The 17,083-nt window shown below is 33.4% G+C and overlaps 1 protein-coding gene and 1 long non-coding RNA gene across 11 annotated transcripts in view; one reads left to right on the forward strand and one right to left on the reverse strand.

Moving 5' to 3' along the window:
• LOC111093449 overlaps positions 1 to 13,553 on the reverse strand; it is a 44,174-nt gene extending 30,621 nt beyond the window's left edge. For both annotated transcript variants that reach the window (XR_005382095.1, XR_005382094.1), the window contains exons 1-2: positions 13,308 to 13,553; positions 11,739 to 11,899 (exon numbers count right to left, since the gene is read on the reverse strand). This is a non-coding gene — a long non-coding RNA (uncharacterized LOC111093449). The remainder of the gene's footprint in view (positions 1 to 11,738; positions 11,900 to 13,307) is intronic.
• ROBO1 (roundabout guidance receptor 1) overlaps positions 1 to 17,083 on the forward strand; it is a 1,125,490-nt gene that overhangs the window by 1,039,615 nt on the left and 68,792 nt on the right. For all 9 annotated transcript variants that reach the window (XM_038581198.1, XM_038581196.1, XM_038581200.1 and 6 more), the window contains 6 exons: positions 2,703 to 2,827; positions 5,736 to 5,907; positions 13,422 to 13,627; positions 15,169 to 15,250; positions 15,418 to 15,586; positions 15,670 to 15,836. In XM_038581198.1, the coding sequence (XP_038437126.1) occupies positions 2,703 to 2,827; positions 5,736 to 5,907; positions 13,422 to 13,627; positions 15,169 to 15,250; positions 15,418 to 15,586; positions 15,670 to 15,836 (921 nt within the window). The remainder of the gene's footprint in view (positions 1 to 2,702; positions 2,828 to 5,735; positions 5,908 to 13,421; positions 13,628 to 15,168; positions 15,251 to 15,417; positions 15,587 to 15,669; positions 15,837 to 17,083) is intronic.

The following is a 17,083-nucleotide window of genomic DNA, read 5'->3' on the forward strand; positions in this document are numbered from 1 at the left end:
ATAATTGGGAAGAATGTTAATATCACTGTTATTTTTAATAGTGAAAATTGGAAACAAACCCAATTTAAAAACAATAGCTTGGTGAAGTGATTTAAGTAATTTGTATATAGATTATTAAATAGTTATTGAAATGATATTATAGAAGAATATTTTAAAACACTTGTACAATTTGCGTGGTTGAATTATAGTTAGCTCTTCTTTTTCTCTTTGCTTGTCTAGTTTTCTAAATTTTCAACACTGACCATATATGACGTTAGTAACATGGTTATATTTTTAATTATGGCAAGTTGAAAGGTAGCCTTTGAAAAATATTCCAACATTATATCATAAACATCAAATAGATGGATGTGATGAATGGCCTTCTCAATCTAGAAAGGTAGATGATGGTCATAGATAGATTGATTGATAGAGGCATATTTAATCCATTTGAATTTTCATAGAGATATATTTATACCTAATATTTAACATACATGTAGAAAGGGGTTTTTAAAGTTATATTTCTAAGACGTATCTTGTAGCTGATGTCACTGTTGATGTTGGCTCAAGAATATGCCTGCAAAATATAGTAAATTCATTTCCAGGCAGATATCCTGTGTGGAAAGATTGCTGCAGGATAAATGTAGTTAGCATAAGGGTTTGTATCCCTTGTTCCCAAATAAGTCTTTGAGGTTGGAGGAGAGCTGGCATTTTATAAAAGAAACATGGGTTCTGGCACACGTTGTTAGACATGCTTCTGAGATTTAGAAAAGAGACCACCCGAAGTTTATATTTCTCTGAGTGGTTTGAACATTTATATTTTCCTACTCAAATTCCCCGCATATTGGAAAGTCATATTCTCCCAGTCATTTAATTAATCATTTGTTTTTCTTTTATTGAAACAAACCAAACTCTCTTCTGGATTTAGTTTATTATCCAGCCAATCCTTTCAATTTCTTGATCTGATTTCTACCTCAATTATCCCAGCCCTTAACTAAGGAATCAAATGCTCCTGTATGGATGTGTATGGAGGAAAATCCCCAAGCGATGATACACATGCCTGTTATTATACCTGGATAATGATAGTGTTTGCTCAATTCATGAGTAAACCACTCAATTACAATCAGAGTTAAAAAAAAAATTATAAGCTAGGACTTCAGCGTTACCAAATTGAACCTAAACTTTATCTCCTAACTTTGTATTTTCTTCCCTGTAAGTTTCAGGACATTTGAAGGCATTTGACCTGATTTTTCAGGTCTCCTATAATTTTCTAGTCATATGGTATAATTTCTACTAAACCTCAATTAAAAATAAAAAGGGAGTATGGAAGAAATCACACTAATCTAAAAGTTAGGAGATCTAATTGCTTTCTTCAGTTTTGCCACCATGCAATCTGCAGCAAGTTCTGTTACATCTCTCTCTTTTTAAAAGAGGTTTATATTTCAAATGAGAGATTTACAAAATGTATATATATATTACAGATATTTTTATATGTGTCTTAGATGCAATTGCCTAGACAGTATTTACCAAGAGAAAAGTACCTTTTCAAATCCTCACCCTCATTAACAAAGAATTTTTTTTTTTTTTTTTTTTGTGAGCAGAGTGATAGCAATTGTGGACATAATTTGAATATAATTTTTGGTTCATATTCCCTTGAAGGTGTTATCGTAAGTGACTGATATAAATAGCTAAAAGTACTTTTAAAGAAAAGGTTTAAAATAATGGACTGGTCTTAAAAAGTGGATTGGAGGAATCCTATCCTGTATAAACTGTTAAATGCCTGGCTTGAAATGTTCACTTCAATTTGAGCTGAGACAAGAGAGGAGACTAATTAGGTGTTTCAGACAGTTGATAAGAAATGCATTTGAAAAGTGTAAACAGTAGGTAAAAAGACTTACATTCAGTGCACATTTTTCTAAGCATAAAGCATGGTCCCGAAACAAGCTTTCCCCTTCCCCCCCACCCCAGAAGTGACTCCATCAGCACACCTAATGTTTTCAGCTGCCATTGCTCTCAATGTAACTGACACAATTTTCTGACACTCTATTTACTGCTGGATGAAGTGGCCGTTTAAGTCTGTATAAATCAAACAGTTTGGACAAAGCTGGCAGTATTTATAATGTCAGGATGAGCAGATGTTTCAGATTTGCCCTCATTTCCATATATATTCAGTTCGAACATGCCCTTGCCTATGTAAATGAAGGAGGCGTTTGACTTGACTATTGCTTTAAATTCATTTCTATTCAAGTAATTGGACTGAAGATTCTAAATGGTTATAATTTTCATGGTAGCATTTCAGGAGCTTTTGAGTTAAATTAAAGTAATTTTAGGGCCTGCTTACATCAGGAGGTCCTTGTGTGTATGATTAAAGTCCATTCACCTTTAAGTAGTTCTAAATGAGAAAAGATATTTATTCATACAAATTTCAGGTATACTTTGTAAAGGGTCAAATTGCAGCTCAAGAATTCTTTTAATGTGGAGTTTAATCTTAGAAGGTCAGCTAATTAAAAAAAACCTCTTCACCAAAAAACTCTTTTCCTTTCTATAAATATGCACTTAACAACTTAGCTTCAATTAAATTAAGGATGAGAATGGGTACGTTATATCTTATAGTGCATAATGAGTTGTATAAAATAATGGCAGCACTTGGGATACCGGCAAATTGTCTCAATTAGAATAATAACTACATGGTTTTGATTCAATATAATTTGTTTCATCTCCCTTAGAACCTCCACATTTTGTTGTGAAACCTCGTGACCAGGTTGTTGCCTTGGGGCGAACTGTAACATTTCAGTGTGAAGCAACCGGAAATCCTCAACCAGCTATTTTTTGGAGAAGAGAGGGGAGTCAGGTAAGACTTTATTCTAATATTTCAGTCAGCAAAGGTGAGTGCCAGATATATAAGAAAAACCAAAACGTTATTTTGTCATGTATCTGTTACTTTAAGAGAACTGAAAAATCTCTGAATGCCCTAGAAAATTTCAACTATGAGAGAGAAGACAAAATTTCCTTCATTATTGTAAATCTAAAAGCAATTTTACCTTCCTAGTTTTGTTACATAGGGTGGTATATAGCATAGTAATCATCATATTAAATTTACCTTTATTTCCAACTAAGTCACGTTAAAAAAAACACTACACTTATTCTCAGTATAATTTAATTATCATTTCTACTATTTAGATATCTGTAATTATTTTTTTTAAAGATTCATCTATTTATTTTAGACAGAGAGAGAAAACTCACACACAAATGGGGTACAGGGGAAAGAGAGGGTCTTAAGCAGATTCTGTGCTGAGTGGAGAGCCAATTTGGAGTTCGATCTTGGGACCCTGAGATCATGACCTGAGTTGAAAGCAAGAGTCCCACACTTAAGAGTGCCACCCAGGTGTCCCTGTAATTAGATGTTAAAAGAGATTTATACACATCTAAAACAGTGATGATAATTATCAGTAGCATTTCTCTGAAAACAGCAGGAATCTCAAGTGTCTTCTTCACTTCTTTATGTATATATGTATGTATGTATATGTGTGTGTATAGATAAATATATTTCAATTATATATATCAATTTATATGTCAATTAAAGATTCATCAAACTATGTGGTAGTCTGATTAATATAGGTGTCATGTTAAATATAGTTGAATATAGTCTAATTATTTGAAAACTATCATTTGTGATTTCCATTTGTTATCAAATCCCACTCTAAACATTTTATAAACCAGATTTTTCTATATACATTGAACTATAATATAGAGATCTATGATCTTACTAACTCTAAGCTCACTATTGGGCTTCAGCTTAATAAAAAGGAAATTTTGAAATAATTCCACTTTAAAGATAGTAGGAACGTTATAATAGTTTTTAAATGTAAGTCTTTTTTTTCTCATCGGTCATTGGCTTGCCTTCCTCAACAAAAGAAGCGTTTCCCTTTACTTTTTTTTGATACCTGTAAAAAAGATTCTCATTCACTTTTAATACAGTTGTTCCTAACCTCTTTTATTTTTTGCTTAAATCAATCTGGGGCAGGTTGTTTCATGGTATCACTTCTACTGTGCTCGTATGGGTAAAATATTAGTAGTTTACTGACTGCACTCACTCATCTTTTGTAGGCAGTGCATCAAGTTCACTTTTGTTTTCACTTTGGTAGGCAAATATTAACTTGATTATGGTATGTAGACCATCATTTGAGTTATAGAATCTTTGTTGATTCTAACACGTTCCATTTGGCCTAAAAGACTAAATTTGCTAATAGAAAATTACAAGAAAAAATGAAATATTTTAGCACAGCAGAGAGAATTGGAAGTGAATTAAATAAGAAAATCTATGGGGCTCTGGGTCGCTCAGTGGTTAAGCATCTGCCTTCGGCTCAGGTGGTGATCCCAGGGTCCTGGGATCGAGTCCCACATCAGGCTCCCCTTAGGGAACCTGCTTCTCCCTCTGCCTGTGTCTCTGCCTTTCCCTCTCTCTCTCTGTCATGAATAAACAAAATCTTAAAAAAAAAAATCTATATAGTGGTAATAGTAAATCCAGAAGTTCTTAGAAGAGTAATATTTAAATGTTCATTTAATTATTAAATAAATTATTCATTAAGTTTGTTAAGCTATATCAAATTTTGAAATAATTTTGACTTAGTTTAATGGCAACTTGCTGTTTCCTAAAATTCTGTCATTGGACATACATTTATGGAATAGTAGATAAGCCTTTATAAAATTATATGTTAAGTAATTAAACTGTTCTTTTTTAAAGATTTTATTTATTTATTCATGAGAGACAGAGAGAGAGAGAGAGAGAGAGAGGCAGAGACACAGGCAGAGGGAGAAGCAGGCTCCATGCAGGGAGCCCAACATGGGACTCAATCCCGGGACTCCAGGATTGTGCCCTAGGCTGAAGGCGGCGCTAAACCGCCGAGCCACCCCGGCTGCCCTAATTAAACTTTTAAAAAGGAGCAAATGTATTTGGTTAGAAGAAATCTTGACTTTATTCATTTCATGAAAAACAATGACATAAATTATTATTTCCCATGAAATATACTCTTGCTCTAACAAGGGAACACATTTTGATTCCTAGTGAAAAATTTGTACCACTTAATACTATATATTGTGTTCACCTTGTATGTAAGATAACTTTCTACAGAAATAAAACTTCATTATGAACTCTTAAATTTAATATTTGATTTTCAAAATTATCTGTGATGGATATGCTCACCATCTAACAGGAGAAATAAGTTTGATAGAAGTTTGACAGTTTGATAGAGTTACTGAACTTTTATAATGGACAGACAACAGAAATTCTTGTTATGATGTCAAAATGATGCCTTTGAACTTAATTTGTCATAATGTGCTTAAATTTTAAATTTGTTTATATATTAAAAGATATAGTGTTTATAATCCTAATAGTCACATGTATGTAAAGCAAAGCTTTTGATTTTGTTTTGCTTAATATGTAAAACTTTTAACTCTGTTGGTACTATTTTTCTATATCTAGTAATGTTTAAAATTGATAATTATAAAAGTACATATCAATATTTAGAATTTATTTAAATTTTAAAATGATCCTATCCAAGGCTAGGTCATTAAACTTTGTATCTATATATGTGAATATGTGATAAAAGAGTATTTAGCTTATTTGTGTATATATGCATGTGTAGTATGTATGTATACATTTACAAGCCTATTTATAAATATATATGTATATATGCCAAATTACTAGTACCTAGTAATTAACTTATTGCTATTCTTTCCTCCCAAATACTGGGTTCTAGAATCTGCTTTTCTCATATCAGCCGCCACAGTCAACTAGCCGCTTTTCCGTCTCCCAGACTGGTGATCTCACTATTACTAATGTCCAGCGGTCTGATGTTGGTTATTATATCTGCCAGACTTTAAATGTTGCCGGAAGTATCATCACAAAAGCATATTTGGAAGTTACTGATGGTAAAGTAGAGCATTTTATTTCAAAATGTTCAAGTTTGGCTTCTGATCTAAGGAGAGTGTTAGTAACTGTGTTTATTTTCTACTGTGAATCCTTTCTGACAGCAATTTCAGTGTAAAGCTAAAAAGGATATCAATACAATAAGTCTAAAATTATTCTTATATCAATACAATAAGTCTAAAATTATTCTTATCTTGTCTGCACTATAAATTTCTAGCATCGAGTCAAATCCATAAAAGCATAGCAATTAAACAAGGAGAAGTTTATACTGAATAGCTATACATGGGAATGCTTCCATGTTTTAGAAAATAAAGTTATTTTAAAATCTGACTGCAAAAAATCCTTTTTTTTGTCACAAAATTAAGGAGATAAAATGAATTGCTGGTAAGTCCTACTCACAACTCATTATAATGAATAAGTTTCCATTAGTAGTGTGATTTTGTCCTGTTTATCAACTCCCTTAAACCGATGAATTAATGCCAAATACATTATGAAGACATGGTGATGGAAAGAATCTTCAAACCATAAGATAGAGGGAAAAAAAAAAAAGATGGTAGTGATAATTGGAGAGAAAAGGGAGAAATATATATATAAATATATAAAAAATATATGTGTGTATATACATATATACCTAAAATAAATATATATATAATATTCATTCTTTTTATTGCTGTTATGATATTCAATTGTATAAATAGCTCACAGTTTAATTACGTACTCTTCTGCTGATGGATTGATCTGTTTAGGGCTTTTATTAACAAAGTAATTTTTTTTTTTACAAAGTAAATATTTTTGTACAAATCTTTAGATGGGCCTATGCAACATCTTAGTTTGCCTTTACCCATTTTTTTTTTTACATTTTCTCATATATCCCAAATACAAGTTTTTATCAGATATACATTATAAATACTTAGTTTCATTCTCCTAATGATGATTTTAAGGTTTAAATAACTAATTATAATTAGGACCAATGTATCATTTTTCTTTTGTAGTTGGTGCTTTTAATCTTCTGTCCTACCTTGAAGTCATATAGATGTTCTCTTATGTCTCTTTATAGAAGTTTTATTTTCTACACTTCTAAGATATATTTTTAGTCCATTTTAAATTGTTTTTGTGTATGGTATAAAACAAGGATCACAATACCTTTTCCTTTCTATATGGATACTAATTGTTCCAGCATCATTTATGGAAAAGACAGTATTTTCCTTACTGAATTAATCATTTTAATCATAATCAGATGAACATAAGTGTGTGGGTCTGCTGCTTTTCTCTCCATTACATTCCATTTATATATTTATGCCAGTATGTATGGTCTTCATTATTGTAGCTTTCTAGTAAGTCTTATAATAATTTTTTAAAGATTTTATTTATTTATTCATGAGAGATACAGAGAGAGGCAGAGACAGGCAGAGGGAGAAGCAGGCTCCCCACTGGGAGCCTGACATGGGGCTCGATCCCAGGACTCTGGGATCACTCCCTGAGCCAAAGGCAGATGCTCAACTACTGAGCCACCCAGGTGTCCTATAGTAAGTCTTATAAATGGGTAATGTAAGTCTCCAACTTTGTTTTTCTTGTTTTGGGCTGGCTGTTAGAGGACCTCTGCATTTTCTTATACATTTGTAAATGATCATGTCAATTTTCACAAACACATACACACACACACACATACACACACACAGCCTCAACAAGAGCAACAAATCTGAGGTTTTAATTTTGATTTCACTTATTGAATAGTTTAGGAAGAATTAACATCTTAACAATCTTAGTCTTCTAATTTTGGAAAATGGTATATATTCCATATATATATATATATCTCAATTTATTTATCATTAATTCTCTCAAAAGAGAATTGTAGTTTTCGGGGTAAAGATCTTCCATATATTTTGACATACTTATACCTATGATACTTTATGATTTTTGATGTGATTGCATATATATATATACATATATTTGAATGAGTTACATTATTGTATTGTTTGAGGCCATATGTACAATTGATTATTTGTATATTAACCCTGTATCCAGCAACTTGCTCATAAATATACTCATATATAAGAGTTTTAGGTGGACTATTTTGAAACTTTTATGAACAGAATGTCTCAACTGCCAATAAAACCAGTTTTACTTCTTCTTTCCAATTATTTATACTTTTTTATTTCTCTTACTTGTCCTGTACTGTCTGTGATCCCTAATATAATCAATAGAATTAGTGATAATGGATATATTTTTCTTGATCCTAAACTCAGAGGAAAAGTAAGTAGTATAATGTTAGGAAAGATTTTAAAGATAGTATTTTGAAATTTAAAAAAAAATTCTGGAGGAAATGTTTAATACATTAATCTGATTTTTTAAATTGTTTTCAGGATAAAGTTTATATTCCTTAATATGCTGTATAATTTATGATCTGATATCTGCAGGCTCAGCTCTGAATTCTGTATTTGTTTACATGCCCTCATTTTATCATGTTTGCTATGCTCTTCTTTATCTGAAGACTTGCACATGCTGTTTCTACTGATTGAAATTTCACTTACTTGAAGAGACATTCCCTAACTCCTTAAATATGAGCATTCTCCTCCCTGCCATCTATACAAAGATTAAATCCTATACTTTTCTGTGTTCTCTATTTTCTTGTATTCATTAGACGTAAAGTTCCATGAGAGTCGGGCTCATGTCTGTCCAATGAATATATACTCAGTATCATACTACCAAAGTCTGACACATGGTACATACTCAACAGATAATTTTTGAAGGAATGATAAAACATGGATGGAATGAACAACTAACTCTTGGTTAAGTCAGAATTCAAAATTATGACTGTCTCATTCGAAAGCTCCAACTCTTACTTCTGCCTGTGATTTGTATTATATATTACTGGCTCCAATTAGTTAGAATGACCTAAAATGTTTTTATAATTTCATACTCATATTAAAGCTATTAAACGATGGTTGTGAAGACCATGTAATGAATTTAATAATGATCGATATAATCAATATATAGAAGTGAAGCACAGAATTGCCCCAAAATTTATAATTGCAACTTTTTAAAACAACTTTACATATATAAACAACTTGTATATACAGGTGTACGTGAAAAATGGCCAAAGAAAATGATGGTAAGGGGACACCTGAGTGGCTCAGCGGTTGAGCGTCTGCCTTCAGCTCAGGTCATGATCCCGGGGTCCTGGGATCGAGTCCCACGTCAGGCTTCCTGCATGGAGCCTGTGCCTCTCTCTGTGTGTCTCTATGAATAAATAAATAAAATCTAAAAAAAAAAAAAAAAAAAAGAAAACTGGTAAAATATTTTCAAGGATTTCTTATTATTCTAATTAATAATTGAAAGCATAACTTCCTACATGCCATCTGATACTACATTATCATAATTACTGTATTTGTGAGACTAGATCAAGGGTAGCAATTTTTGCTGAACTAACACAAAACAAAAATCTAACATTAAATATCCTAATTCATTTTACAATCTCTGGGGAGATTTAAGATGGTTTTGTGTTTGTTGCAGTGGTAATTTTAGTTTTGTTTTCTTTATTTTGGAATTCATTGATACTGTACATGCAACAAGTATGTCCTAATTCTTCACAGGTAAATTTATTATTACTGTGAATACTGGCAACATCAGGTTTTGCCAAGTCAAGTCAAGAGGATAGCTAGTAAACAGAATGCTCTAAAATAAAATATAAGATCCAGCTAGTAAACTGGATGCTCTTTGACTTTAGCTTCTTGACCTTTCTTTATTGTTTGCAAACAGAAAAGACAAAGACAGAATAAAACACGAGGCACAGAATATGGTGGAGTAGCAGCTGTCTTTGAAATGTTGTATTTTGTAGCTGTGGCCCACCCCAAATAGCATTTGACTCAGGAACGTAGAAATTTATATCACCTAATTAGATGAAAGTGTTTCTTTTCTTTTTTACTAGAATGTAAGGAAATTAGTGATTACCAAATGCAATATACAATTTAAAATCACTAGCATTCATTCATCTTTCAAAAGTTATTGATATACAATGAGATGAGTGTTAGCTTTTATTCAGAAAAGAGAGACTTGACACTTGCCAACTATTTGATTTGGACAGGTGGCTTGAACTTTCCCTCACTAACTCATAAGTTTGTCAAGTATGTTTGTGAACTGATAGCAATTGTAATATATTTATATTATATATATATTATATAACATAATATAACTGATATTTGTTGGTATATATGTATGAACTTTTCATACTTAAACTAGTCAATGTGTGCATGTTATTTTGGGTTTTTTTCACTTAAATTATTTTATAAATGTATTTATATGTATTAATGTCACCTTCATGATCATTGCTTTTGAGGTAACAAAATATTATTTCTGAGGATATACTCTCTTTTTTAGGATCTTAATATATATCATGAATGTGAGGAAGAGATAGGGAATTTTCATAAACTCTGCTGTAATGGAGTTATACCACCTGTGGCACTGCTTATACCAGCACTGCTACCACTACTATTGCCACTATACTGATACCCATGAATAGTTACAGTTATTCAGTGCTTCCTTTGTGCCAGGCAATAATGCTAAGACCTTTCCACAAATCAACAACTTTAAATTCGACAAGATCTTATATTTTATCAGTATTTTATTCTAACCTGTGACAACAACAAAATGTTTCATTTTTTCTAACTAAAAATGTGAAAGTGCTTTAATGAACTCCTTCAGCTCTGGCTTACCAACCAGTTTTTTATAGAAAAGGGTCAGTGGCAATATCACAATTCATACATATGTCTAGCTTTTTGCAATTAACAAAACACCTATATATATATATATAATTCCACTTATTTTTTTAAAGATTTTATTTATTCATGAAAGACACAGAGAGAGAGAGAGAGAGGCAGAGACACAGGCAGAGGGAGAAGCAGGCTCTATGCAGGGAGCCCGATGTAGGGCTCAATCCCGGGACTCCAGGATCATGGGCCAAAGGCAAGTGCTAAACCGCTGAGCCACCCAGGGATCCTCTATTATTCCATTTAAATCTTCATAGCAATCCCATCCCCTGAGCTGGCTAGAACATTATCTTCCAATTAGAGATTTAAAAAAAAAAAGTGAGGCTTAGAGAATTTAGGAAAGCAACCCAAAGACACATGACTGATGGAGCCAGTAATCAACCCTACTCTTCTTCTCTTGCCTTATTTTTGTAAACTACCCAGTGTAAACCAGGGAGAAATAAATGACAGAGAAATAGCATCATTAAACTGGGTTGGGATAGGATGCAGAGGTGTGAATGATGTTGACTGTGATGTGAACAGCAAAAACCTGTTAAGATTTAGAAAACTGAGGGATCCCTGGGTGGCGCAATGGTTTAGCGCCTGCCTTTGGCCCAGGGCGCGATCCTGGGGACCTGGGATCGAGTCCCACGTCAGGCTCCCGGTGCATGGAGCCTGCTTCTCCCTCTGCCTGTGTCTCTGCCTCTCTCTCTCTCTGTGACTATCATACATAAATAAATAAAAATTTAAAAAAAAAGATTTAGAAAACTGAGTAAATCCCCAGATATTGGATTGTCTCTAAATATAACAAGATTACCAAATGTAAGCCACTCCGTTACTGGATTTAATTATAATGTTATAAAGAAACACTGTTACTAATTTAATTAATGTCTAGAAATAAATACTCATTCATTCTTATGATCAAGGGAACACAAGTGATAGAATCTTCTAAGACCCCAAAGCAATAAAACACTTTCATTATTTTTTTTCATACTTATCAGGAGGGGTTTCTATTTTGATTTTAACTAATCTTAACAGCAAATGTAGAAAAGATGAAACAATTCTAAGCAAAGGAATTATTCACTTACATTTTTCATCCACAGAATATCTGAAACACTCCTGCCAGCTTACAAACTCCAGCTTTCTAATACGCCTCCAACAGAATTAGCAAATTTCATACCAGTAGAGAATCAGAAGGGTGCAGTGAAAACGCACTTGCAGATTTTACTCTCTTGCTTTCTTGTTTTTGCTTAAGCAGAATGCACAAAATTAAGAATTATTGCATGGTAGATGAGGAACAAATTGTGTTCCAGCTTGTGAAAATCTTTGGTGCATAAAACTTTGAACGTGACACATCTAGCTTTGCAAATTATTGCACCCAGAATTTACTCTGGCAACCAGTTTCTTTTAATCAGGCAACTTCTTAAAATTGTCTTTTATATATTTGTAACTTAAAATTTTTTTAACTAGGGGATCCCTGGGTGGCTCAGCGGTTTAGTGCCTGCCTTCGGTCCAGGGCATGATCCCAGAGTCCCGGGATCAAATCCTGCATCAGGCTCCCTGCATGGAGCCTGATTCTCCCTCTGCCTGTGTCTCTGCCTCTCTCTCTCTCTCTCTCTATCTCTCTATCTCTCTCTCTGTCTCTCATGAATAAATAAATAAAATCTTTTAAAAAAATCTTTTTTAACTAACACTCAGAATTTTAAAGCTTGCTCATGAAAAAAAAAATTCTTAAACATAATTTTTAATCGTAACTCATTTTTAAAAAAGCATAACTTCTGTAGAGTTTCACCTAAATTGACAAGATCAGGGATGAGAATTGAGACCATCTCTCTAATCTAATGCAAGTTGTTTTCATTATACTTACACAGTTGTTTTTGACTTTTCCCTAAATAATGGCTTTCTTATCTGAGATAAAATTTTTAGGTTTTGGATCTTTCATATAATAAGAGCAATTTTAATTTATATATTATAAAAATGCCTTCCATTGTTTCCTTCCATAATACATTAAAACTATTAAGATAATAGAATTAGTGAAAATGTTTTCTGATCCCTGGAATTCCAACATGGAATTATATTTTCTAGGTTAGGACATTAGGTTGAGTTATATTTTTGGATTAGCTTACTACACAATGTACGTGAGCAGTTTTCCAGTTTTTCCTAAATTTATTAGGATTGGGAAACTTTTACCCACGTAATCTGCTAATAGAATTCCAAGATAGAAAGATCTCAATCCTATTGACTTGTAAATTCTACAAGTCCAAAGCACCTTTGAATGCAAAATTGTCAGACATGCTGGTATGATATCACATTTTTTTTTCTTTTGGACACAAAGCAGTTATCAGATATAAAGTTGGCTTTAGTTCATTTATGAAAATTTGTTTCATCAGTTTCCTTGGGAGGGGGGTTGTGTTTTTTATTTTTACATTATTTTCTAAGGTTTCAAAAGTACAGCATTCCACTTCTCACCACTATCCATCTACTTCACCATTCACAATTCTTATTTCTTCCCCAGACTGTTAAGTGAAATGGGACCCTTGACAGTGCAGCCAGCTCAGTCAGGGCTTGGTCATTTGAAAGGAGTACATGGTATCTCATTTTAATATCCTGAATCAGAGCATCATATAAACATATTCTGAATAATGCATGTCTCCTACCTTAATTACTTGTTAATTAGTTTGTTTCAAAGCCTAGAGCAAGTGCTGTTGCTGGGATGATTAGAAAATTGCTTCCAGTTGTAGAAATCTATTTCCTGTTTTTCCTTTTGGCAGTGATTGCAGACCGGCCTCCCCCAGTCATTCGACAAGGTCCTGTGAATCAGACTGTAGCAGTGGATGGTACTTTAGTGCTCAGCTGTGTGGCCACAGGCAGTCCAATGCCCACGATTCTCTGGAGAAAGGATGGAGTCCTTGTTTCAACCCAAGATTCTAGAATCAAACAGCTGGAGACGGGAGTGCTGCAGATCCGATACGCTAAGGTAACTTGAAATGACGCCCTGGCTTCCCCGTTTTGTTCCACTTTGGTTTTGCTTCCAGCAACGAGTGCTGGAGTCTCAAATTTTAGAGTCAGTGAAATGCTACCTAACAATATTGATATATTTTTAATTGATGCTTTATTCTTTCAGACATTCCACTGTGTATATTTAAGATGGTTTGACTCATAACTTAGCTCATAGCAAGTAATTTAAGATTTTATATGGAGGAGAAAAAAAAAAAACAGATTTTTGAGACCGACTGAGGAAAGTAGATGGTGATTTGTGGGAGAAAAACATCCTTGCAGGTTGCGGTATGATGCACTCATTCCATAAAGCATTTTTCAAAGAGATTTTTCCAGTACCATGTTATCTACAGTGCTCTTGAACAGTTCTTCTGTTGTGAATATTTCATTCAACATTTTGCAACTACAGAATGCCATCATGCAAACAAAAACCCTAGAGCAAGCAATGTACACACTGAGTGTACTTTGAAATCAGAATGTTAAACGATGAAAAGCTCACAAGTTTGTGAGAACCAGTTTAGGGATTTACCTTCCCAGGGCAGCACATCCCATACCTGTTCTTTCAACACTGTGTTGTTTTGTTTTGATTTTTCCTTTTCTTTTAGGTCAAGATCAGACAAGCTCACAAGACATATGAAAGAATAGGTTTGACAGCAATAAATATAAATTTCAATCGCTTTATTGCCTATTGTGGGTGGCTTCTTAGGAGTTTTGGATCAGCATAACAGTTCATCCTACATGCCATGAAAGTTAATATGTTGTAGTTCTTTGTGACGATGATTGCAATTTTGTTATTACAGTTGCCAGAGTGAGATGGCAACATTCTTGCTTTATAGAACGTTACTTGAAGATAGAGTTGTTACCTTAGGCAGAGGTATACGGGTTCATTATGCTGGTGATGATTTTAAAGCTGAACATGTGACCCCTGTTTGTTTTCTGGCATTCAGTCTTTACAAGGGAGAGAGCGCATTCATTCCAGCTGAGGTTTGACTAAATAAACAGGTTAAAAAAATAATAAAATGGGGGGGGCGGGGAGAGTGAATACTTTGAGAAGAAATCATTTTGTGTTTATCCTTTGTACTATCCGTTTATCTCAGAATCCATATGCATGAAACTCTGATAAAATATGAAATAGCAAGAATTGCCATTGGCTGAATTTTATCAGTTTTATGATGTGACATCAAATATGAAGATATAATTTAGTAATAATAATTAACCCTTGAATTTGAATACCTCATTTTTTATTGTCCCTGACACTGAAAATTGTGCTATGGTGAAGCAGTTAAATACTATATTTTTATTACACAATTAAAATAACCATATAAAATCATTTTTTCCTGTATTCATGCAATATTTTCCTTCATAGTCAATAAAAACATATTCAATTAAAAGGAGGTTTCTGGTTATTGGGTTTTAATGCAGTTATTCATATTCATGGGACATATATGAAACTGTAATTGCTTTTCCATCCCATTGAGCTCTTGATTGTTCCAAATATTTATTTTCCGTCTGTCTTCTCAGCTGGGTGACACAGGTCGGTACACCTGCATTGCATCAACCCCCAGTGGTGAAGCAACATGGAGTGCTTACATTGAAGTCCAAGGTAAATCCAATAGCATTTTTAACTTAAAAGTTTAATGTGCGGTTGTTTACTTACTGGTAAATGTATGGCGTACATGTCCTGGTGCCAGAGTAGGCATATGTGTAATCTACCTTTATGTGCTTATCTGTATACATGTAAACATCTTTCCTCTTTTTCCTCTGTATTAGAATTTGGAGTTCCAGTTCAGCCTCCACGACCCACCGACCCAAATTTAATCCCTAGTGCCCCCTCAAAACCTGAAGTTACAGATGTCAGCAGAAATACAGTAACATTGTCATGGCAACCAAATTTGAATTCAGGTGCAACTCCAACATCTTATATTATAGAAGCCTTCAGGTAGAGTAAAGATGATGTTTCCTAGATGGTCTTTTTTTTTAACCATTAAATATTCATGTTCTAACTTATGTATCTTTCCTTAGCCATGCATCTGGTAGCAGCTGGCAGACCGTAGCAGAGAATGTGAAAACAGAAACATTTGCCATTAAAGGACTCAAACCTAATGCAATTTACCTTTTCCTTGTGAGGGCAGCAAATGCCTATGGAATTAGTGATCCAAGCCAGATATCAGATCCAGTGAAAACACAAGGTAAATACTGATTTACTCAACCTTGTGACACCTATTTATTCTTAAATGTTATAATTTTACAAGTCAATAATTTGTACTGCATGCATGCTATGATTGTATATGTGATGCAGATCTGTTCTTCGAGTTGCTCGATTAATTTTTAATACACAAACACAATGCCTGCAAACTTTATTGTTTTCTGCACTAAGTACTCCAAGATAAGATTAATAATGAAGAGCAATGTTTCTCATTTTATAAGATTACAATCCAATCACACAAAATATTACGCATTTTTTATGTGAAAGAAACAGCTAAAAGGAAAAATGAATATGTGGAAGCTAATGAATATGTGGAACAAATTAGAAATTAGTTCACTTGGGCCACATTCTGGATATACTGCTTTTTATTGTCTTTTTGTGAATAAAAATTATATTTAGCTTTCAACAGATTACCTCCTATCCACCACCATGTCCCACCTAATATTTTAAAGCTTCAGGGAAGCCTGGGTAGCTCAGCAGTTGAGCACCTGCCTATGGCCCAGGGCATGATCCTGGGATCCATGGGATCGAGTCCAATATCGGGCTCCCTGCATAGAGCCTGCTTCTCCCTCTGCCTGTGTCTCTACCGCTCTTTCTTTCTGTTTCTCATGAATGAATGAATGATTGAATGAATAAATAAATAAATAAATAAATAAATAAAATATTTTAAAGTTTCAATAGCAGTAAAATTTACAATTGAATAAAACAGTGATTTGAATCAATCTTTACTTGTTTTGAACTTATTGCCATTGTAATATATGCTTGTTCTTATGGTAATAAAGAAATATAATTCTAGATGGCAGTGAGAGAACTATATAATAATTTTCTCACATTCAGAGGGATCATAATAGCTCAATCTTGAGTTTACCATTCCAAAGCAAAAAAAAAAAAAAAAAGTAACTTAGTTATAGTGATAGAAACAAGTTCCACACACAAGGATTGAAACTTCAACTATTTATATACTGGTTTGGGAGAGGGTATGCCAGCCATTTTGCTTGTTTTATCTTCTCTAATGAGTGTTTAAAGAATCTTTTTGGAAGGACCTTTTGCTTCAGAATTCACAGAGAAAGCAAACTGAGTTGTAGAACATGCCCATGTTTGTCTCTTGCTGTGTGAATTCAACACACCCAAATGCCTATATTTGCTATCATGAGTCACCTCATCAGGAACGTTAATATTCTTGGAGCCTGCCTTAACGCAGTTTGAGGTTTTCAATATTAGATATGCATT

This window comes from Canis lupus, chromosome 31 (assembly GCF_011100685.1).
Source record: "Canis lupus familiaris isolate Mischka breed German Shepherd chromosome 31, alternate assembly UU_Cfam_GSD_1.0, whole genome shotgun sequence".
Lineage (NCBI taxonomy): Eukaryota > Metazoa > Chordata > Mammalia > Carnivora > Canidae > Canis > Canis lupus.